The following is a 23105-nucleotide window of genomic DNA, read 5'->3' on the forward strand; positions in this document are numbered from 1 at the left end:
GTTACTTTTTTTTTACAAACGAGTAAATGACCAATTATTCGTTTTGATAAATTGTGGGTATATAGTACATACACCCCTTTGATATTATTTTGAAAATAGCGTTTTAGATTGCAAATTAATATATTATTTCATAAATCGGTATTTTTATAATGCAAAACATATGCTTGGTCTGTTGGTATATACTATATAAACATATAGTATATAGGTACTATAATATATATAGTTAGCGTTTGAATGTTTTGACGAGTGTGGATAAATATCAAATAGGAAACAATAATAAATAATAATTCATAATCAAGTCTCAAATGTACAAAGTGTATTCTGATAAAATAAACATGAAATATTCTAAATGTATACATATTGCTCAATGTGATTAGCTGGTATACCGTATGGCGTAAAGACGTATAGACGTATAGTGTATACATTATATTTTATGTACAAGTTCTACAGACTACAACGACTACAACTATCTAAATCTAAATATATAATATATTAATATATATATTATAATTTATTATTTATAAGTACCTATTCAAATTGTAATAGCTATTAGCTATAGCAATAGCTGGAGCCGTCTTAAAGGTTATGCGAGTCCCCGGAGCCCAACATCTTATGGGGGGCCTTTAAATACTTAAATTATGATATATATACTATTTTAACGCATAATGTATTATTAGCTATTAAATATTATGATTTTATCAATAATAACAAAACGGTAAATTATGAATCTCTGTTTAGTAATAGATAATTAGTTTATCATAATAAAAATAAATATTTTCTTGTTAATTAAAACGTTAACATATCGTAAAATGGGGTGAATTGCAACAATTTTTGAGTTTTATCCAACTTTGAACTAATTGAACTTAATTTAAAAATCAGCATTTATACTGCTAATTGCTATTAATGAAAACACGTATTTAGAATTCTTGTTACCTTGTTTATCATTATAAGTATAATTAAAAAATATAACTTATTAATACTTTTTTTATTACATTTTTTTATATGAATTTGTTGCAATTAACCTTTGAATGGGGTGAATTGAAACACTAAATAATTTTGTTTTTTTAAAATAGTCAATTTTTCGAATACATTGATATAATTTTCAATTTTTTCTAATTATTTTAGACAACATAATAATTAAAAAGTATCTCAAGTATTATATATAAACATAAAAATATCACAAACAAAATTTCAGTCTTTGAAATCACTTTATTATTTAATAAATTATAACAGGTGTACTTACCTCCTAATCAATAAACACCATATATATGTATATATGAAAGAACCTAAGTAATATAACCCTAATATACATTATACCCTAACGTGCCGCCACTGTAGTCAATCAACGCGGCAGTTTCGTCGCGACCGCCGACACCGCCTCGTCTTAACGTTGGCCGTCCAGATCAAAAAGCCGGTCATGTACAGAAGCGGCGCTAAGATTTTTTTTCTATGTAGGGCCACAACAAATTAAAAGGAGTACATAAAAATGTTGTCCACACCGTCGTAGCCGCGGCTAGCCGGTAGCATCGTCTTTCAGGAGTTGCGTGACTTGCAGGCTTTTTTTCGATGACATCCGGCCGACAGTGATGGCTGAAGAACCCGTCGGACAACCGGACCACCATGGCTGTCTGCGTGTATCTGACCACTATTTATTTCGGGGGAGAATACCCCTCCCCCCCAAGTATATTTTTATTTCCCTTAATTATTTATTTCTAAGGCATTCCCCCTTGAAAATGTACGATACCTCCCCCACGCGGCCCCGGGATAGAAGGTCTGAAATAAACACTGTATTTGACGGCCGGTCGACGAGCCCGCCATTATTTCGATCAACTGTTGTTGGAGTTATCTGAAATCAGGGTTGGACTGGCTCAGAGTCCTAGGTACCACGTGATTTATTAAAAATGCAAAAAAGAATAAACATTTTTAATTTGAAATGTGGAAAAGCCGTGAGGGACCATACATTTGGGCCGTTTGGGGGCTTACCAGTTACCGTACAATTGCGCGTTTATACCATAGGCCAGTCCGACCCTGCGGCTCAAATCCGATTAGTCGTCGGCTGAGCTGCTGCGGTCAAACGACGGATCGTCTTGTCCGGCGATAACCTCGGCTGTCGACACTGTTTCCCGGTAAATCCACCACTCGCCTATCGTCACGATCAATATTGATAGGTTCAATCAAAACATTTTTGGTCGGTCAAGTACTCAAATATCATTTTATCCGATAAAAAAACCATCCATTTCGATAATAAACATCTATAAAAATTAAAACGGTTGTTTTTTTAATATAATAGCTGTAATAATTTACCGCCACCTTGCTGTATAAAAGATAGTACTGATAGTAGTAAGATAATTAGTAGTTACACCAAAGCTGTGCAATTTTGTTTCACAGAGGGGAGGGGGGGGGGGGTAAAAGATGAGGCAATTGCAGTTCTACATGAAATTTCAAAATGCTTTTAGTGTTCTATAAAATCGTATTACCTATGTAAAACGTAAGTGGCCAGTAGAGGCGTTTATTTTTGTTACCAGCTAGTGAGACACAAAATTTCAGTTGTACTACCTACACACTTTCTGTATTATTCGCTCAGTGCCATAATGATGGTTGCCCCCAAAACGACTTACTCACTTAACATGATTATAAATTCTCAATACGCTTTAATAAAGATAAGTTTCCATAGTTATTTAAATAATGGCATAGTGGCATTATTAAAATTTAAAAATAATTAATTAATAGTTAACATTTTAATTGTAAATTCTAAACGACTAAACGTAATATTATTGTTTGATAGTTTCCATAATTTTTTGTTGATCCTGTATAATTTCTCCAAGACATGCATTTCTCCCAAGCATCATACTGGTACTAATAGCCCTGTTTATTGTATGTCTATATACCCACACATCTTAGGATTGTAAAAACTATTTCATATACTTATAAATAACTTTTTTCGTAGTCGTTGAAAGTGCAAATTATTATTAAATTGAATTGGTATTCATTTAAAAAAATTTGATTTTTGTTATACCTATTTAGTTTTAATTCAAAATATATTAATCTTAAAATCTTGAAAATATTTTAACTTTACTAATTTTAAGTAATAACACTGCGTTCTTATTCATGCTGTGTTGATACATATATCTTGACTTATTAGATAATAACAATAAAATATTATATTCCACATGTAATTATTTCTGCAAAATTTTGTTAACCTTGTCAAATTATTAATAGCAATATAAATGAATTATAAAATGTCTTTGGAATAATGGCTATACAAGTATACAACAGAGTGACATCCCTAATTTTATTAAAATGTATTCAACATAATGTTGTGTTTTGAAAATTTTGAGGATGTGTGTACAGCGTTTAAAAAAAGGTTGAAAACTATAAAGTTTAACATCTAGCCACTATATAATGCCCAATGTTATAGTGATACTATGCAAATACTATTTTACAAGGTTAAATAATAAATAAAAATACATTAAATAGTAAAAGTGTTTTAATGATTTTACACTAAAAGCAAAACTAAAAAAAATAAAAAGAGGACAGTAACAATTTACCAACGTTATACAAGCATAATGGCTTTAATGAATAATAAAATAAACAAATGTAATATTATTGTGTTTATCTTAAGTATATATAATACTCAGGGACAAAAATGCTTAATAACTGTAATGATAACACTTCAAATTCATATTTCAAAATATACTTGGAACATTACACCTACTAGAAAATTAAAAAAAAATTAAATATAATGGAAATACTTATATGTAAATCAATATGATTCAAGTTATACCAAAAAAAAAAAAAGAATTGTAACAAAAATAAGCATAAAAAAAAAGTTAAAAATGAAAATTCTTATAATAATTAGAAAAAAAATAATAATGTGACAATAAGTTATGGTTTTATAGAAATTACATATTCAGATAAGTAATTGTGTAATATTAATACACATAAAGGCTTAAAATTTATAAGTTTGAGTCAATATAAATTATTTTTACTTAAGTGGCCAAAACGTAGTTTTAAAAATTTAAAAATATTTTATCATATTATGGTTAAATAATTATTTTTAAAAGTACTTGCTTTTTCAAATAAAAAAATCAACTATAACCAATATTTTTTAAAATAACAAATTTAACAAATATCAAGGAAACTACGTTTTTACCAGTTAACTAAACAAATAAACATAACTAATATATATCCGAGAGAGGAGAATGATTAACTAAGCCTAGTTATAGGATTGCTATTGTAATGATTTTGCTGAATAGAAAATCCATTCACAGGTCCTTGTTGTTGTGTTGGTTCTGCTGGAATATTAAGGTTTACCAAGGAACTGATGGCATTTAGCGCAGCCTAAATTAATATGAAACAAGATCATAAATTAATATGGGAGTAATTTTTTTTGTGGAAATTAGTTTTATGGTTATTAAAATATTATATTAATAACTAATAAGAATAATTTTATAATTAGTTATCATTTATCTCTTGATAAAGTTATATAATATTAATTATAACAGGATATACTCACAGCATTACGAGAATTTTCCAAAGTAGAACCAGAACCTTGGCAGATCTGAGGAGGCATTGTTGATAGAGATACTAATGTGAGGTAATCCTTGTGGCTCCCCTAAAATTATTTTTGTATTTAAGAATAAAAATAAAATTATAACTATTTTAATGAGTTACAAAAAAAAAAAAAAATAGATACAATATCACAAATGCATCAATTGGGAATAATTTATTAAATTATAGCCAATGCGTTAATATACAATTATATAGACAATTTATTATTATCTAAGCATAATCTACACAATTTATTAAAATAATATTTATTAATGTATTAGGTTATAGCATAATTTAGGTAAATATCCAAAGTTGATTATTTTAGATTAGACAATAATAAAGAGTATACACAAAATGTTTTAATTTTTTAACAGTTAGAAATGTTAAAAAAATTCATTTGTTTTATCATAGTTATAGCTATTTAATAATAATTTTACATAATATGCAACATAAATGCATCAGAAAATTATATTTTTGCCAGTAAGTCATTTATCTTTTCTATATTGTCATATATACTTGGATTATTTAAGCTATAGTATTTGTAATAAAAAATACATAAAATATTCCATTTTTATAGTTAAGGACTGAAAATTAAATACAATGTTTCTCAGAAGCATGTCATACTGTAACAAAAAAATCTAAAAACTGTATAATTACAATTTTTTCAATAAAATTTTAAGTTAAAAATTACCAAAAATTATGTTTGTAATAATTTTTTTTACTATTTTAAATATATATTTAAACAAAGAAAAACAAATTTTAGTTATTTAGTTATTTAAAAATATTAGTGAATACTTCTAACTTTTATCATGTATTATTATATTTTATATAGACAATGACATTTTCAAATGTAATGTTGTAGGCAAAAATGTATTTAACCTACTATATGATTATTAAGAAAATACATTACTTTAATAGCAATATAAATATATTATAAAATATACTTAGTAATGTAGGCTGACAGACCACATTCGCTAAGAATAGTAATTTTTACGCAATAATTTACTATTAAATGTAACACTAATATTATAATGATTTATTCCTCGCTAATAAGGTACACTCTATGCTTACTAAACAACAGAGCGGTTATCTATTTTCCCCTAATATAAATTTTTATTATTTTATTATGTAATAGAAAGCATGACAAAAAATATTTATGTAGCATGTCCATTAATCTAAATTAAGTTCAGATAATATATTGTAAGATTCTGGTATAATTTATTATTGCTTTTAAATAGGGTTCGGGACTTCTTGCATTTGCATGTTTTTTTTGTAGTGGCCATAGATTATTCTAGGTCAGTTATAAATTTGTTTTATGAAATGGCAAAACTAAATGCAAAGTTTAAATTTGCATATTTTGTCATATTTAAGGAAAAGTGCATATTTCGTATTTTTTAAATTTGTATGTATGTAAAAATGTAAGGAAAAATCAGAATCGGAAAACATTCAAAATTATTTTTTTTAATAAATTAAGGTCATAGTCTGTTGTATCTGACTACGATAGTTTCTTTGTAGCTTAAGAATCAACCTTTATATCGACAATTGCTTAGTTGTGGTAAAACCTAATGACATATAGCCCTTTCAGTACCACTGACGCGTATTGTATGTATTGTTGCTGTTAAATTTTGGAAACTAATGTACTTTGTTTCAATAACCTTAAGTATCTTAGTATAAAAAAATGAAAAAAATAAAAATAAAAACAAATTCAAGTTCAGAACAAAATGAATACTTCCAATAGTTTTAGTTTTAATTTTTGAACACATTGAGTTTATTCAGTCCAGGAAGGTAATAGTTAAAATATGCGTATGGTACTACTGAAAAGGTTAGATTCTAAATTATACGACAAAATGAAAAGTAGTATGTGTTCATTTGTTAATCACGGTTAAATGATCGCATATTACGGGTTTATGTCATTTCTTATTAACTCAGTATATGTGCTAGTTTTTTTTATAAATAATAAATTATAATAAATTTGTTTTTTTTTCAAAATTTTTATTATGAACCTACCTTATATTTAAATTTTTATTTTTATAATTATAATATAATATGTATTTTCAAAAATAAAATAAAAATTAGCTGCAGATTTTAATTATTTTGACTACATATTTCTATAATTTTAAGTGCAACAAATTCCAAACCTTACTTATAAATATGATATAATATATTACATAATATGATCCTTCACTTTAGTATGTAAAGCAAACAAGTGTCTAATATTTTATTACACTGATTTTTAGTATTAAAATTCCAAGGTTGACTGATAAAACTTGGAAATCATGTTATTCCAACTGGTATTGACAAATAAAGAAAAAGTTGAAAAAATCATCTTTTATGTATTATAATACTTATTGGCTAATTTTACAGAAGGAAATTCAAAATTCATTAACACTAATGGCTATATTCTACATTTATAAGATTAAAATCGATATAAATTTTAATTAAATACCAACCTTTGGGAACTCAGAATACTGCACTTTAAAACCTAACATTTGTGAAAAGTAGTCCAATTGTTGAGTTGGCTGGAAATTAATGACTGAAAAATCACTGGCCATATTGCTAGCGACTGACACTAGAGGAACTCCATCGTTTCCTTGACTAGGTTTATTGGCTATTGATGTGTCAGGTGATACAAGTAAAACACCAGGAGCAATTTGCCGTCCATTTTTTCTCGGGCTGTCAATATTTGCTTTGTTTTCATTACTTGCCTAAAATTAAATTAATTAGTTATTATTTAATATTCATTTTATAGAACATAAGTAAGCATAACATTAGAATTTACCAAAGGTAAATCGTTATTTTTAATAGAACGTCTTTTAAGTTCACTCTCATAACCTAATTCCACTAATAGGTTTTCAGCTGCATTACGTTTAGCATCTTTTTTATTAGGTCCTTTGCCCAATGCGGAACTCTGCCCAACTGAAACCTAAAATCATCAATAAGTGATCAATTATTAAGCTTTAACACTTTTTTAAGTATATAGTTATAGTTACTTCGAAAATAAATTCTTTTTTGCGATTTGTATGAATGATATCTTCCTTAAGAACGTATAATGGTTCCTTTTCTTTTTTTGTTGCTTGTATTTTAAAAAGTTTAGCAACTGGATCAGTATCCTCCGTTTTATAATTCACAGGTTCAATATTTTCCGAGTTTGGTTTTGTTTCCTTGATAAGATTTTTATTTTTTTTCCTGGGCATTTTATAACGGTTCTTTGTTGGTAATGGAAGTGTTGGAGAACTATTGTCATCTTCTAAAAGAGATTCATTTGCTTCTTTCAAAGTTTGAAGCATTTTCTCTGCTGCGCGACGTTTGGAAATCTATATAATATAATATACCTTAATTTCTCCGAATATATTTTCATAATAAATTATATTATTTAACAGCTTACATTATTTACATTTGATATTTATATTGCTTTCATTAATAATACTTTTATTAAAATAACACTTTGTAAGTACAAAGTATCGATTGTTCTAGATAAGATAAATGTATAAACAAAAATATTACTTTTTTTCCGTTTCCTTCACCAGTAGCATTGTAAGTACCAACTGTACATTTAGTGATATAGGTTTTCATGTGTGGTAGTCCATCTTCTTTCAAAACTTCAAATTTGATAGGTAGCTTCATTTTTAAAGCCACTTCATAAACTTGTGAAATTACTGATTTTGAATCACCAGCTATAAAAATAATAATCAAAATAATGTTTAATAAACATAAAAGTATTAATTACATTTTAAAACATACATTTTAAAACTTCTTTGATGTTTTCATTTTTTTCTTCATTTTTAATTTGTGTTAAAGCTTTTAATGCAGCATCATGTCTTGCTGCTTGATTTGTATTACCATGTCCAATAAATTCATGTTTACCAATTTGAAGTTTAACCTTATAAACTCCTACAGGTTTGACTTCAGGCTTGATATAAGTATTTGGCGGAGGTACCTACAGTAATATTATGATAATTAAAAAAATAAATAAATTTTTATAAAAATGATTATTTTTTTAATAACAAAAATTACCTGAGGTACATTGAAGCGTGGATTATAGAAATTTGGTACATATGGCATACATCGTGGTCCGCCTCTAGTACTGTAAGAAATCAGATATATTTAGAATCATTTGAAGTACATTTATTAAATTTTTAAATATTGTGTCTATTCAAAATTTGTTTTTACACTAAATTATTGAAGCTATTATAAGCTCCTGTTGATCTTGTATGTGAGTAAATTTCTGGTCTGAAACTATTAAACTGGTTAGGAGGTTGTGACGTTGGTAAATATTGAGGTGTTTCAATAACAGTGTAAACTGTTTGTTCTCCACGTTTCATTGCCAATGCATTTAGCTCCACAGTCGGAGTAATATTATCTATAAATAAAAAAAATTAAAGTTAATATTAGTTATTTTATAAGCACTATTTTTGACAGTATAATTTGTATTACTATAATGACCAGAAGCTTTTAATTTCATTTTAGTCTGTGGTTGGTTATAATTGGTTTTTGATAAAGCTAAAGCAGCTGCAGCATGTTGAGCTTTTTTAATACTCATTGCATCTGCATTGTACTCTTCATTTCCTAACTGTAAAGTAACAGTAAATTTCTTTTTATGTGGTGGTCCTTGTTCATTAGTTAGCTTGTATTGATGCTTAATCTGTTTAGAATTCAAATAAATATGTTAATATTTTATACTATGACTAACAAGTATTGATGCATTTATAATAAAAAATTGATACCTTATTAAATCTTGCTAACTCATTTACAAGACACATAGGGGTTTTATCTTTATCAATGGATGTACTGTTTTCTGCTGAATAATCATTTTGTAACAATGCATTCAATTGTGAATATGAATTCCTATCTGAATTTAATACTAGTGCTCCAGCCATCAGATAGCCTGTAATATTATATGGTGAAAAAACATAAATCATTTAGATAATAAATAAATTCACACACACATATCAGATTAAAATAAACACAAACATGGATGCTTAACATATTTACTTATTTTTTATATCATTAAATAAATCTTTTATAATCAAAAATAATAATACAATAATTTTATAAACATACTTAATAGTTAATAGGAATACCCATCTAAAATATTCTTAAGTACAATTTAAACATAGACTGTCATTGAAAAACAATAAATATTTTTTTTACATTTTCCAAATTAATTTAAAAATATTTTTAATAAAACAAAATTAAATACTAAACTTCTTTTTTTTTTTTACATATTATACTAATTAATATATTATACCTACATATTTTACATTTATTTTAAAATCCCAATATTTAATTTTTAACTAAATAATTTATTGATAATTAGATACATAAAATATGCTTTTATTTGTTGGCCAATATTATTTGATAATAAATACAATATTAATTTATTAGAAGTCTTTAATATTTAAAAATGAGTTAAGTTAAATCTAAAAATTTGATAAAAACAGAGTGTGATCATTCTGTAGTTTAGAGGGTCAAGAGTAGCTTTTAATTAAGGAATTAGTGAAATCATTGTATACAAAAAATTATTCTGAACAAACACTGTCTTTCAGCCTATATTACTAGGTATATACAATATATTGCTATTAAAGTAATATATTTTAATATTAAGTAATATAGTTAGTTAAATTAATTTTTACCACAAACATTTCATTATGTGTATAAAATATTATAATATACATTAAAAGTTAGTACCCATAAATAATTTTAAAATACGACAAAATATTTAAATTGTTTAAATATCTAATTTTATGCAAAATTTAACTTGAAATATCTACAAAAAAACTGTACTAATGTATATTTTTTAGATTTTTTAGTTACAGTATAAGATATTTATGAAAAACATTATATTATAATATTGTAAACCTAAGCTATGAATTTTTAACTACAAAATGATTTGAAAATTTTTATCAACATTTGAACTTATTAAAACATATATAATTTATGTTATATACAATATTTCCAAAATATTTATATTAGTTTTATGGTAATAATATCTTTATATTTAATTAAGTATAACTTTAAAATAAATTGCTATAATAATTAATAGTGATATATCTGGCAGATTAGTCTGCTCAGAATTGTTTTTTGTATTCAATTATTTATTATTTTAAATAAAAACAAATTTTAAACACACATAGTGACAAGGTATACTCGTCTCCTACTATATAGCAAAATGCATACCTACTTCTTCCTTTATTTTTCTTTTTACCAGGTATTTTATTGGCAATTTTTTATTTCTTTTAATCCTTCAAAATACTAACAAGATCAAATTTTCTATAAGAAACCATTCTCGATGTCATTTTAACTGACAGAATAAATTATATAATAGTAAAATCAATGTATTTATTATTTCTATTCAAATCTTAAAGCTTTATGTTAAATAAACAAAGTAAATGGTATTAAAATAAAATTTTATCAACAACAAATAACTAAATGTTAGTGATGTTAAATCAATCAATATAATCCAAGCAGTAAAGCAACAGATATTTACACAATGTTACTTATATTTTCAGTAATAATCTCCTCCAATTACAATATAAACAACATTTTTCTTTATATTTCTATGACAGTGAATTTTTCATTTTGCTTATATTAGATTAAAATCACTAATTATCAAATTAAAAAACTGGAACTTAATTTATTTTATTTTAATAGCACCATGACAAGTATTATGATCTTCTATAATTTTTTTTTTAATTTATTAATTTTAGGGTTCTTTCAATTATAAATGGCTCATTATAGCTCAATAAATTTTTTAATTTGATAATTGGTAATTATTCTTAATATTTTGGCTTTAATGAAAAAACAATACATCAATATGGTACAACATTTTAATAAATACATAAACATCTACATATGTCGATAATATATTACATTAAATTAAATATTAACTCAAAAGCAGAACACTAATTTTAACTTATTTCTTATACAACTACCCCTACCCACATTTGAATTTTATTATAACAAATATTGAATATACAAAAATGAAAACAATAATACACTATTTACCTACTATTCACTCAATATGATATGAACAGAATCAAATTTTTATAAGGGATAAAACTAGATTAAAAACCATCTTTACTGTCTGGATTAACTATTCCAATCTATTCAGATCATCCTCAAAAAAATAATATAGGTTAATAAATCCAATATACAAACCTGGTTATGATTTTCAAAATCTATTATAACGATAATACAGAATAACTAGGTTCTAGAACTAATACATAGGTACAAATTCAATACTATTAGACCAGAACAGAATACAATTTTATTCTAAATTAGGATACAAAGAATTCAACAAGTTAGACTCTAAAATAAGATAGAAAAATATTGTGAATTAGTCGAAGTATAATATCAAAATTCAATACCAAACCACAGAATAATTAAATTAAATTAATTTTTAAACTATATTGTGATATTATGAATCTCATAAAATTGATTATAAGATCATAAATTGAACATAGTAATACATACTTTTATCAACATTTTATAAAATTTTTATTAGATAAACAAATATTATACTAGGACATGAAGATTTAGCTGAATATTAAATATTTACTATGCAGATACAAAAATAGTTACCCGAGTAGTTAATGAAGAGATTTTTTCAATGATAAATAAATTAAAACTATTGATAAATTAATATTATGTTTAAATATTAAAGATATTTGAATTATATAGTTTCTAATTTAAATTATATTACAAATTTACATTAAGTAATGACTGTATAATCTAAATTAAAATAAATTACTTAGGAATTTTTTTTATAATTAATGATTAATTGTTTAAAATAAAGTTATAGTAAATTAAATATAATTTTAAATTATTCATGGTTCTTTAAAATATTAAACCTAATTGTATTTTATACATAATTGGTTAGATTTATTATGCCTTTGTATGATTTTCAATTAATTAAGCCTAAGCCTTTGAGCATAATAATTCTTAAGATATACCTATAATTAATACAAAAAATATATAAACCTAATAACATTGATTATAAATACTAGTATTTAAACTCAATGCAAATAAGTATTGGAATTATGTGAATGGTGAAGTTTGATAAACTGATCAAATGACAAAAAACATATTAGGTAGTTACCTAACCTAACCCTATTAGATACATTTTGTAAAACGTGTACTCAAAGTTTTAGATATAAATCAAATGAAGAACAATAAAGAACAAAATAAAATATTAGTATAATGATCCCTGTAATATATTTTTAAACCACAAAATGCAACATAATTTTTTTTGATATTGAACCATTCACTATTTTAAAATATTTATTGATTTTTATAACAAACATTAAATTAAGTTTTTGGTTGTTTACTGAGTGTATAAATTAAAATTATTAAAATATGAACATGTATAAAATTTCAAAATAAAAAAATTATAAACGTTACTAAATCATAAATACTGTAAGACATTACCTAAAGAATGGTTCATTAAAAAAAAAAAGATAAAATAGACAAGCAAAATCGAACAGTCGTTCAATAAAATAAAATTACCCGCAATTTCAAATGCTGTTTAGCTCAGCAGACACATACAGAAGAACCAAGCATGGTCATAGAAAAATTTACCTTCGACGCAGTTTGATAAACCAAAAATATCTGTAAGCTCTTCTAAATCAATTAAGTCTTTGTACATCAAACCGCTAGAGCTAGCAGCCAGTAGGACATGAATAATCACTACTAACCGTTTCATTGTCTTGTCAGTTGTCACTAATACGGTGGTGTGTAAGCTGCTCAGCCTATACAGAGAAAAACGCATAATACATGTCGTTACAATCAGTGGCGTACACAGAAATTTCAAATGGATTGAAAATATAAGCGTATATGTATGGATGTTCTATAAAAAGTTTTCGGTAAATAATAATCAGTGAAAAAAATCCAAGGGTTTGAACACCCGAAACCCTTGGTGAGTGTACGCCACTGGTTACAGTAATTGTGGGCGACCTTAAAAACAAAAGGAAAATCTTTGTCTCATCCGATATCAGCACTCCATACGTTCGGACCTGTTACGCGCGGTAAGTAGCACACGGCGGGGCACTGCCCTAGTTTCGTGTCCGCCGCAAAAACGGCCGGTGCGTATCCTGCAACGCGGCCCGTGTATTGGCGCGGTGCGCCCATAAACGGTTTTCACACTTACCTAGCACGGAAGTCGGCAGCAAACGGATTGGTTTCGTTCGCGAAGTGTCGCGGACTGCGCTAACGCAGATGGTCGAGGTCCGGACAAAAAAAAAATTCAACGGAACGATAAACCCGCGATAAGCAAAGACGGGCCACGGCAGCTGTAGGCGTCTGACGTGCGTTAAATAGCGGATAGTGACTGACTGGCGAGTACTCGATGATTCTGCAGCGGAACCGCGTAGGCGTTCGTTAACGATAGATAAGAAAGGAAAAACAACACCGGATTGGTGACCGCGATCCTGGTATACCGCTGGTTACAACAGACAATACAATGTTATCACCGATTATCACCGTCGGCTAGATTTCAAAATATAATAAAATAAACAACATTACTTACTTTTAGGCTATAACAGGTACGACGATACAATAATTTTGAAAAATATCAAGTATTCAAGTGGCGTTTAGAATCAAGATCATTTATCCTGCCAGACTTCTACAGTTGTTTTGTGACCGTGAATCAAGTTAACTATTAAACTGCGTCCGTTTTTCTTCTAGGCACGAATCGTATACGAACATTTTTGAAATGTTACCTTAGCAACTGTTATGTTTCGTTTGCATAAACATTGATCTAACTTTTTTTTCTTCTACTTCGCGAGTGATAATATCGTTTTCTGTTTAGCGTACCCGGGAATATGTTTAAAAATACATTTCAAAGTGGCTTTCTGTCTATACTCTACAGCATTGGCAGCAAACCCTTGCAGCTCTGGGATAAAACTGTTAGAAATGGACATATTAAACGCATTACAGACAATGATATCCAATCTTTGGTGTTGGACATTGTAGGCACAAATATCAGTACGACATACATTACATGTCCGGCCGAAAAAACCAAAACTCTGGGTATAAAACTACCATATCTAATTATGATTGTCAAGAACATGAAGAAATATTTCACTTTTGAAGTGCAGGTTGGATAGAATGTTAAACAATTCCAATTTTATTATATTATATTTCTACTTACTTTATTGTTATAGATTCTTGATGATAAAAACATTAGACGTAGGTTTCGAGCCAGTAATTATCAATCAACAACTAGAGTTAAACCATTCATTTGTACAATGCCAATGCGTCTAGACGAAGGTTGGAACCAGATACAGTTTAATCTAGCAGATTTCACTAGACGTGCTTATGGTACCGGATATGTAGAAACATTGAGAGTACAATTACATGCCAATTGCAGAGTTAGAAGAGTTTATTTTAGTGATAGATTGTACTCTGAAGATGAATTGCCTGCAGAATTTAAATTATTTTTACCTGTTCAAAGTAAAGTAAGTTATTAACTTTGAAAATGATAATATATAAAGGCTAAATCAGGATATTAAGTTTTTAAGTATAGCTTTAAAAAATAATAATAATAATTTAAGTACATAAATAAAAGAAACTTCTTTTGATAACTAAAATATATTTTATTCCTAAAAAGCAGTATGCACTTGATTATGTAGATGTTTCTACTGAACAAGATTTTTAACATCTAGTAATAATTACTCCTTTCTATGTAACTAATTGACAATATATTAATACATTGTAATTTAGTAATGAATAATTTATAAAAATAAATGTAATCATTTGCTCAGCGATGAATACCAACAATAAATAATTGAAATTACTGTCATCTGACATACAATCCATTAAAGATCCTTTCTAATTTCTATTAGGACGTATTTGAAATATTACCAATCAAATATTTATTGTTTGAGCTTCTCTTACAACCCATGTTACATAATATCATTAGCTTTAAAGCAGAATGTATAAGAAATAATTGAGTCGACGCATTAATATATTTTCCTTACCTTTTTCCCAAATTGTTGATAAATAGCAAGTTTATGAAAAACTAAAATAATACAAATTTGTGTATTATATCAAATATTTTATTTAAAAACAAAACCTTTAATCTTTATTAAACAAAACTTAAATTATATTTAAATGAAATTAAAACATAAATAATCTCCCTTTGATATTGCAGATAAATCCTAAACCAGTTCCGAATAAAATAATGATTTAATTAAATATAAATGCATGAAAAATATTAATAAAGAATAATAAGTAGTGTATATAAGTATTAGAATGAAAGAGTAAAATTAATAATTAGAAATTATTAACAGCCAACAATCTTGTTTCAAACTTGAAAACTATGAATACTATACTTAAGAAAAAACACTTATTATTATACTACAAAACATTTTTAAATGCCAGAATATGGGTTTAAAAAAATTTATCTAGGACAAAACAATACATAAAGTAGGGTACAATGAATTAAAATAAAATTAATATATTTACTGAAAATAACTTTGTGAAATAATAATGTTTTAACTTTTTAATAATAATTAATTTGTGTTTACTTTTTCATTTCTGAAAATACTATTTAACTACAAAAATTTATAATAGAAAAAATTTTTTTAATTTTTATATTAATAAACAAAACTCTTATTGATGCCTTTCAATAAGTAAACAAACATAAATAATAGTAATTTAAAGTTCAGATGTTTCATTAACTTCTTCCCCAGGTTTACTTTCTGTATTTTGCTCTTCTTCACAATTTTCTTTTACTTGATCATTCTCCTCCTGTTTTTTAACTTTAGGCGAAGAAGTTTTTTCACCATCACCTTATAAACAATAAATTAATATTTCATTAATAGATTTCTTAATAATATTCTATCATATATATTATACTCTATTGAGAATGAGATCAGACCACCAGTCTTGTGACTACCAGTTTTTGTCAACGGTGGTTTGACGCTTTCCCCACATAGCTAGCTCATAGTACCAGTGCTTTGAAACAAACCCACGCCCATTCGCACAAGTTGGATGCCGATGTCTAATCTCATTCTAAATAGAGTATAAATACAATATTTGATATTTATTTAGTCAATATGTTATATTCAAAAAATATTTTTTCAAATCTCCTATATTTATATTATTTATTTATTGAATGTTGGAATGTTTACCATTTTCACCATCTGCTGTTCTTTTTTCAGGTCGACCACAGACAGAGAGTAGATTGAACTTGCAGAAGCGACCATAATCTCTTACTACTGACAAACAACAAACAGATTTCACCACCTCAACAATAATAGTCATTTTAGCTCCACCAGACAAATCCACAGTATGTTGTCCAAAACTAACCACTTGGTTGGCCAATTCCTTAATTACTTCATCACGCCGCACTGAATTGTTATATCTGTGGCTATATATGCCATTTAATTAAAAATTAATTAATAATAATTTAAGGTTTTTGTGTGAAAATTGTATTTAAATAAATATTTTTTTTACTTGAACATAATTGCAAATGTTGTTGGTTCTGTAGAAAAATACTTAGATAATAGATTTGTGCAGGCTGATTTTATGGATATTAAATTGGCCTAAGAACACAAGTGAAAAAACAACAATATTGTAGTAAATCGTAACAAAATAAAGCTTGAGTTTTACATTACTTTGCAAGTAATTAAAATCGGAAGCATACGTAAAAGAAATTTTGTCTTCTGCACTTTGGTTCTTTCTATGTCTTCGAGTATTTTATACATTAGGTCACATGGATCTTCAACCTAACAATAAATTCTCAATTAATTTTAATAAATCTATAAAATGTTTGTTTAGTTTAACACAATAATATAAATTACTCACAGTGGTGCTGATAAAAATACAGTTTCCAACACCCGTAACTGACGGATTAAATTTTTTCCAATCAGCATTATCTTTCTTGGACAAGCTTTCCAATTCAGTATCTAATGAGTCCATAATATCTGTAGATTCTTCTACAGTACTAGAAATATCTTCAGATGGTTTCTAAATCAAAATTAATTTAAGTAGTTTCATGATTTGTAAAAAAAATACTGTATGGTTATTCATATACATCAACACAAGCATACAATTTATTGTTAGAATAGACTTAACTCTTATAAAGATTGTGAAGTATTTTATTTGTCAATAACTTCATTAATGTACATTTCTATGATCTTTTTTAGAAATTTTTTTTAAAAATAATGAGTTCTTTAAGACAAAAATGCAAGTGTACATAAATAAGTCTTGAATTTTAACGCAAAGAAAACAAAATAATTAATAAAATTTAAGTATTGGATAAACTATAAATTTAAAAATATGTTTATTAAATAGTAATAATTTAAAAAAAATTATGATAAGCATATTGGTTGTTAAAAATCCCCTTTTAATATTAATATTATTTTTCAATAATAAAATAAAATATTATATATTTCACAAATTTTAAATTAATGTTGGATAGTTGGAGAGGTAAACAAAAAAAGAATCAATAGAAGGTACTTTTCAAGACTACCTATTATGATTACTCGTGTTATCTCGACTACCGTAATTTATTAAATAATAAAAAAGTATATATTTTAACATATTCTGAAACACGATAAAATATAATTAATAAAATTAATGAATGGATGTAATAGTATAAAACATCTAGTAAAAATATACATAATAGTATAAAAAATTTAGGTTTAATAATTTTTTTTAGAGGGAAATAGGTTTTAACATCCATTAAAATTTTGTTAAATCGTTTGCAAGATTTTCTCGCCAAACAAATTCAGTCAGGTATGAATCCAAATGATGTCGAACTCTTCCTCTATGTTTTTTGTTTCACCACTTTGCCGATCCCCAAAGGCGTTCAATCGTTTGAGTGAATTAAAAAAATTCAAATTGACTAGAAGTAGAATAATATGGATAATAGGACGACTGTCGACTGACTAACGAAATAAATACCGACATAAAATGGTTAAAATACCTAAACTAATTGGTTTGTAGTAAATTGTACATCGAAAAAAAAATTAAATTGTACATTACGATGATAATATAGATTACAACGTGGGAATATACATTTATAAATAGATTCCTATACGGAGGTAGGTTAGGTAGAATTGAAAATATTCGGGCAGTCGAGATAACCCAGATGATTCTAACAGGTAGTCTTGGAAATATTTTGGTAGTCGAGATAACACGGAAGAATACAATAGAAATACAACTTAGGAATAACCTATAAAAAATTATTTAAATATAAATAAGACCAATTTTTATTTATATTCAAGAGGATACTACACCTACATTTGTGGTATTCTATTAAGGAAGATATAAATTAATTATATTATAATTCATAAAAATTTAACAACCGAAAAAATTGTTTATAAACATAATATGCCAATATGGATAATTATGAAGATATGTTCCTATTTTAAAATTGGAAGTACCTACATCAATATAAAAACTAACAAAATATTACACAATGATTAGACAAGTATTTATATTTTTAAAAAACATTCAATTTGTTTACATATTTTTTTTGAATTATCAATTTTTACTGAATTTAATAATTTAAAATCTAAATTTTCAATACAATTACATAAGTTTTCACAAGTAGTGTAATATAAATATTTTTCTTCATATAATTTTTCTGCCAACTCGTATTGATGGTTGTCCATTAACTTTTCATTGATTACCACTAACAAAGGTTTACCATAGTCTAATGCTTGCATTATGGAACCAGCTCCTCCGTGACTTATTATTAGATCACTATTAATCATATCAGGTCCAATATCTGGCTTAAATGTATAACTTGAGATTTCTATAACATCAGAAGGTTCAACAACAAATGTACCGTTTCCTATTTGAAGTATCATTGATGTATAACCATTACGTTTTAGAGCTTCGAGGGTACGACGATTAGTGACAGTATCAATTAATTCATTAAATTTAGTGGTACCGACAGTGACAAATACTGTTTTAGTAGACATCTCTTTACTTAGAGATGGTAAATAGAATGTATCGATTTAATAGAAAATAAGTACTTAGTGCATATGTATTTACAATAATGAATACAAGAATATTTTAATTTGATATTGTGAAATAATAAATAATAATATAATCAATTTACTATTTAGTGATTTTACTATCAAATAAGTGATAATACCACCATGGTCTTAGATCTTTCAAGACCGTGAATACCACAGTGGTAAATAGTGGTTCACAAAGTGTTCAAAAACTACGTTATAATAATTTAATAAGATGCAGATAGAAATTTCAAATTTCAATTCGCCGAAAATTAAGTCAAACTTAATTCAGTCTAATAAAAAAATATTTTGATATTTTGTATATTTATCTCTTCTAAATATAAACTGATATAATTTTATGGTCTATACTTGAATACCTAATTGCGTGATAGGATTTAATAAAATAAATTATTCATTTACAGTGACAGTACAGGAAAAGTAGATTGTACATAGTAGTATAGTACATACTACAACATAACATTTTAAATAGATTAATTATATGAATATATAATGCATTTTTTATATTTATATTCTATTAATCTAATCACTGGTGTAGTGGTGTAATGCAATTGATATTTGATGAAAGACTAAATATATACCCCATTCACAGATACAATTAAGGGAATTATAGCCTTGTATAATTTTAGTAACTCCAACTGGCTACCGGTCAACATTAAAAAAAAATGTATATTTTTGATTAATCATTATCATTATTTTATCGATTATAATTTTAAAGTTATATCTATATTTCATAAATCTATAATATTTATTGCTTGTATTATTAAAATATCGAAAATATATTAATTATTAAGAGAATAATGGTATGATGCAGTACAGTTACTAGCTTGACAAATTCTTAGATTTTGGCAAAAAACTAATAAAAATAATATTAATTTTGAAATTGATTTTAATTCTTAGACAATTTACACTCGTCCCAGCAAAAGCAAGGAAGGTTATAAAAAGATTAATCGTAATTTATTTAGTTTATAATTATATTATATTTTTGTCAAAAAAATTACATTTATAGTAAACAGTAAATCATAAGAACATAGGTAAGTTAGATCTACTATCCTATCATGTAAGGTGTAATGTAAACTGAAGCTGAGCAGTCTTTGATGAACATCCTTAAATATACCGTAAATAAAATAAACCTATCTAAATACATAGGTTAGGTGAGTAATAAAAATAAATAATATTATAACTACGTAAGTACGTAACTATTATTTGTAAACAACAAATTACAATCTATTTATAGGAATTAGGAACCTACCACCTACTGGATCTATTTGACCACGATTAAAGTTATATAAAGTTATATAATATTTAAATTTATTTATAAATAATAAAATTAAAATTAAAAACATATTATGAAAACAATCCTGATAACGGGCTCGTAGGTTCTGAATAATATTAAATCAAAACAATCTTTGAAAAAACAATTTGGACTTGGTACTTTTACTAATAATTTAAAAATTAAATCAGCCCTCCCAACATTTTATAATTTTTTACACCAATGTCTAAACCTCAACTGAATTTATTACCTAACAATAATAACGAAGTTAATACTATATGTTATATATATTGCTAGAAATATAATGCTAGAAACTAGCATTTATAAGACATATAGTTCTCAGGTTACAATTTACTGAGCCTTACATACCAAGTACTAATATTATACTGTCCTACGTCATAACTTTTTTTTTCTTTTTACTACTTCACCTAATAATTAATATACTACAAATCAATGTAAAATTTGAATAATATTTTCAAAAAGATTTTAATCCAATCAAACTTACGTCTTTTTCTTCGCTGTATTCTCTTAACAAATTTATCGCTTCCTTCTGACAGTCTTTTTCTCCGTAATTGCATGTACACAAAAATCCTTTCATGTCAGGCTGGAGTTGATTACGACTGACCTTAAAATTGTACTTCTTTTTACCGTAATATGATGATTTGGATGGACGAGCTGCCATGGTTTTAAGAAAAAATGTTATTGTTTACCAATATATAATTGTTCAGTTTTTAACGATCAAATATCGCCAGTTTTTTAAATAACTTATAATAGAACTATTTCCTTAGAATGTGTAATTATAAAGTACAACTACAATTTTGAATAAATATATAAAATTTACAATATACAATAAATAATAGATTTTGACAATACACACAACTACACAAGCCGTAAGCACGCGCCGAAATGGCAAATTATTATTTATTAATTAACTTTCCGGCACAATTACTTTATCATTGGAAAATGATAAGCCGTGATTAGATCTCATTGGTAACATGTGGTAACATCACAGAACTTATCTGTTAATATCACGAACTAAGATATATCTATATATGGATAAACCTATGTATATCTTAGTTCGTGATTAATAAGTAATAACCGCACTTCTTAGTTCTTGATAGAATTTAAAATTAATTGAAATTAGAAAAAAATAAAATTAATTAATTAAAAGTTTTTTTTAGAATATTAATGATAAAAATTTTTTATCTTTGAGGTAATGAGGTCCATAGCTTTATAATTATTTAATTATTCCTCAAATTGTGGATATTATTACAGACCACGACGTAGAGAACATAATATAGTAACGCCGCTCTTGTATATTTTATAAATTATGTATTGTAATGGAGATTTCAGATTTATTCTAAATATTTGTATTTGTACAATGTCAAATAGCTAATTATAATAAATTAATATTATATCAATATAATATTATAATCTAAGCACTTCTTCTTCTTCATCAGCTTGTCAGCCTTTAAGGGCCATCGCTGCCATATCTAAACACTTACCATTAATAATTAACAATTTTAGTTTTGGAAATATATTTGTTCTATTTTATTGTACAAATTAATATTGTAATAACTATGTACAATAAAAATAATAATTTTTATACAGTAATAGGGTAAGACGTAAGGTGATTCATTTTTAAATTTATATAAAATATAAAATATGTAATTTTTATTTTAATATTAAAAAATAAAACTGTTTTATGGCTATGGCCATCTATTTTAACCTCCAAAAATATCTTTTGAGTGTAGCGTTGATATTGTTAATGTAAAAAATAAAAATATTCTTGGAAGCTTATAAACATTTGTATACTTGTATAAAATACTTTAATCAAAAATAGGTTAGGTTTGGTCAGTCCCTATTTTTTGTAAATCTTGCTACTACACATTTTACCGGTTTCTGGTACAAATATCTTTTAAAGGTTTTAACTATAATTATAGTAAACATAAACTTTTTTTCGTCTATTTGTCATTTGTTACTGCACACAACATTAAGGACTGGGTTAGGTAATTGTAATACCTACAATTCAGAATTCAGTCTATATAGTAATTTTTTCAGTAATTAACCTAGTTCTCCACATCTATAAAGCTGTAGTGCTAAAATATTAGTTGAACTTTAAATTAATTTAATATTATTCAGTATAATAGTACATATACAATAACCTATATTTATTTTCTCAGAATATAACATTGGGCATAATATAAACATTAATTAATACTATTGTTACTCATTGTAAAAACATTGTTGAATAAAGTATTACATATTTTTTCCTGTATTAGAAATGTAAATTG

The 23105-nt window shown here is 26.1% G+C and overlaps 4 protein-coding genes across 6 annotated transcripts; 1 reads left to right on the forward strand and 3 right to left on the reverse strand.

Annotated features, from left to right (window-relative positions):
• Positions 1 to 3469: 3469 nt before the first annotated feature.
• LOC132928439 (double-stranded RNA-binding protein Staufen homolog 2) lies at positions 3470 to 13907 on the reverse strand. 3 transcript variants are annotated; one of them, XM_060993095.1, is made up of 13 exons: positions 13697 to 13907; positions 13129 to 13298; positions 9276 to 9436; positions 8995 to 9193; positions 8722 to 8911; positions 8566 to 8635; positions 8293 to 8488; positions 8056 to 8225; positions 7542 to 7865; positions 7331 to 7474; positions 7002 to 7256; positions 4517 to 4615; positions 3470 to 4341 (listed from the first exon to the last, which is right to left on the reverse strand). In XM_060993095.1, the coding sequence occupies exons 2-13, from the start codon at positions 13250 to 13252 to the stop codon at positions 4207 to 4209; spliced, it is 2067 nt and encodes a 688-aa protein (XP_060849078.1). In that variant the 5' UTR covers positions 13253 to 13298; positions 13697 to 13907; the 3' UTR covers positions 3470 to 4206. The 3 variants fall into 3 exon arrangements, with proteins under 3 accessions (XP_060849078.1, XP_060849077.1, XP_060849079.1); XM_060993094.1 differs by having other exon boundaries at positions 8986 to 9193; XM_060993096.1 differs by lacking the exon at positions 13697 to 13907 and having other exon boundaries at positions 8986 to 9193; positions 13057 to 13162.
• Positions 13908 to 14041: 134 nt separating this feature from the next.
• Positions 14042 to 17017, forward strand: LOC132928441 (cilia- and flagella-associated protein 20). Its single transcript, XM_060993098.1, has 3 exons — positions 14042 to 14645; positions 14712 to 15005; positions 16713 to 17017. The coding sequence occupies exons 1-3, from the start codon at positions 14370 to 14372 to the stop codon at positions 16737 to 16739; spliced, it is 597 nt and encodes a 198-aa protein (XP_060849081.1). The 5' UTR covers positions 14042 to 14369; the 3' UTR covers positions 16740 to 17017.
• On the reverse strand, positions 15991 to 21733 carry LOC132928440 (THUMP domain-containing protein 1 homolog). The gene is made up of 6 exons (XM_060993097.1): positions 21317 to 21733; positions 17359 to 17520; positions 17169 to 17279; positions 17008 to 17096; positions 16683 to 16921; positions 15991 to 16340 (listed from the first exon to the last, which is right to left on the reverse strand). Exons 1-6 carry the CDS (start codon positions 21491 to 21493, stop codon positions 16207 to 16209), a joined length of 912 nt encoding a protein of 303 aa, XP_060849080.1. The 5' UTR covers positions 21494 to 21733; the 3' UTR covers positions 15991 to 16206.
• Positions 18980 to 19779, reverse strand: LOC132928442 (UDP-N-acetylglucosamine transferase subunit ALG13 homolog). The gene has a single exon (XM_060993099.1). The coding sequence runs from the start codon at positions 19482 to 19484 to the stop codon at positions 18993 to 18995; it is 492 nt and encodes a 163-aa protein (XP_060849082.1). The 5' UTR covers positions 19485 to 19779; the 3' UTR covers positions 18980 to 18992.
• Positions 21734 to 23105: the final 1372 nt, after the last annotated feature.

Source organism: Rhopalosiphum padi, chromosome 4 (assembly GCF_020882245.1).
Source record: "Rhopalosiphum padi isolate XX-2018 chromosome 4, ASM2088224v1, whole genome shotgun sequence".
Taxonomy (NCBI): Eukaryota; Metazoa; Arthropoda; class Insecta; order Hemiptera; family Aphididae; genus Rhopalosiphum; species Rhopalosiphum padi.

Bases quoted from the DNA above. Each gene is read 5' to 3' on its own strand.
- LOC132928440 (XM_060993097.1), bottom strand. From the start codon at position 21,493: ATGGCAGCTCGTCCATCCAAATCATCATATTACGGTAAAAAGAAGTAC. The intron at 17,521-21,316 runs GTAAGTTTGATT...ATTTTGATTTAG, and splicing joins AATACAGCGAAGAAAAAGAC to AAACCATCTGAAGATATTTC. The intron at 16,341-16,682 runs GTAAACATTCCA...ATTGTTTATAAG, and splicing joins AACAGCAGATGGTGAAAATG to GTGATGGTGAAAAAACTTCT.
- LOC132928441 (XM_060993098.1), top strand. From the start codon at position 14,370: ATGTTTAAAAATACATTTCAAAGTGGCTTTCTGTCTATACTCTACAGC. The intron at 14,646-14,711 runs GTTGGATAGAAT...TTATTGTTATAG, and splicing joins ATTTCACTTTTGAAGTGCAG to ATTCTTGATGATAAAAACAT. The intron at 15,006-16,712 runs GTAAGTTATTAA...TTCTTTTTTCAG, and splicing joins TTTTACCTGTTCAAAGTAAA to GTCGACCACAGACAGAGAGT.
- LOC132928442 (XM_060993099.1), bottom strand. From the start codon at position 19,484: ATGTCTACTAAAACAGTATTTGTCACTGTCGGTACCACTAAATTTAAT.
- LOC132928439 (XM_060993094.1), bottom strand. From the start codon at position 13,252: ATGAAACGGTTAGTAGTGATTATTCATGTCCTACTGGCTGCTAGCTCT. The intron at 8,226-8,292 runs GTATGTTTTAAA...TTATTTTTATAG, and splicing joins CATCAAAGAAGTTTTAAAAT to CTGGTGATTCAAAATCAGTA. The intron at 7,257-7,330 runs GTAAATTCTAAT...ATTTAATTTTAG, and splicing joins AAAATAACGATTTACCTTTG to GCAAGTAATGAAAACAAAGC.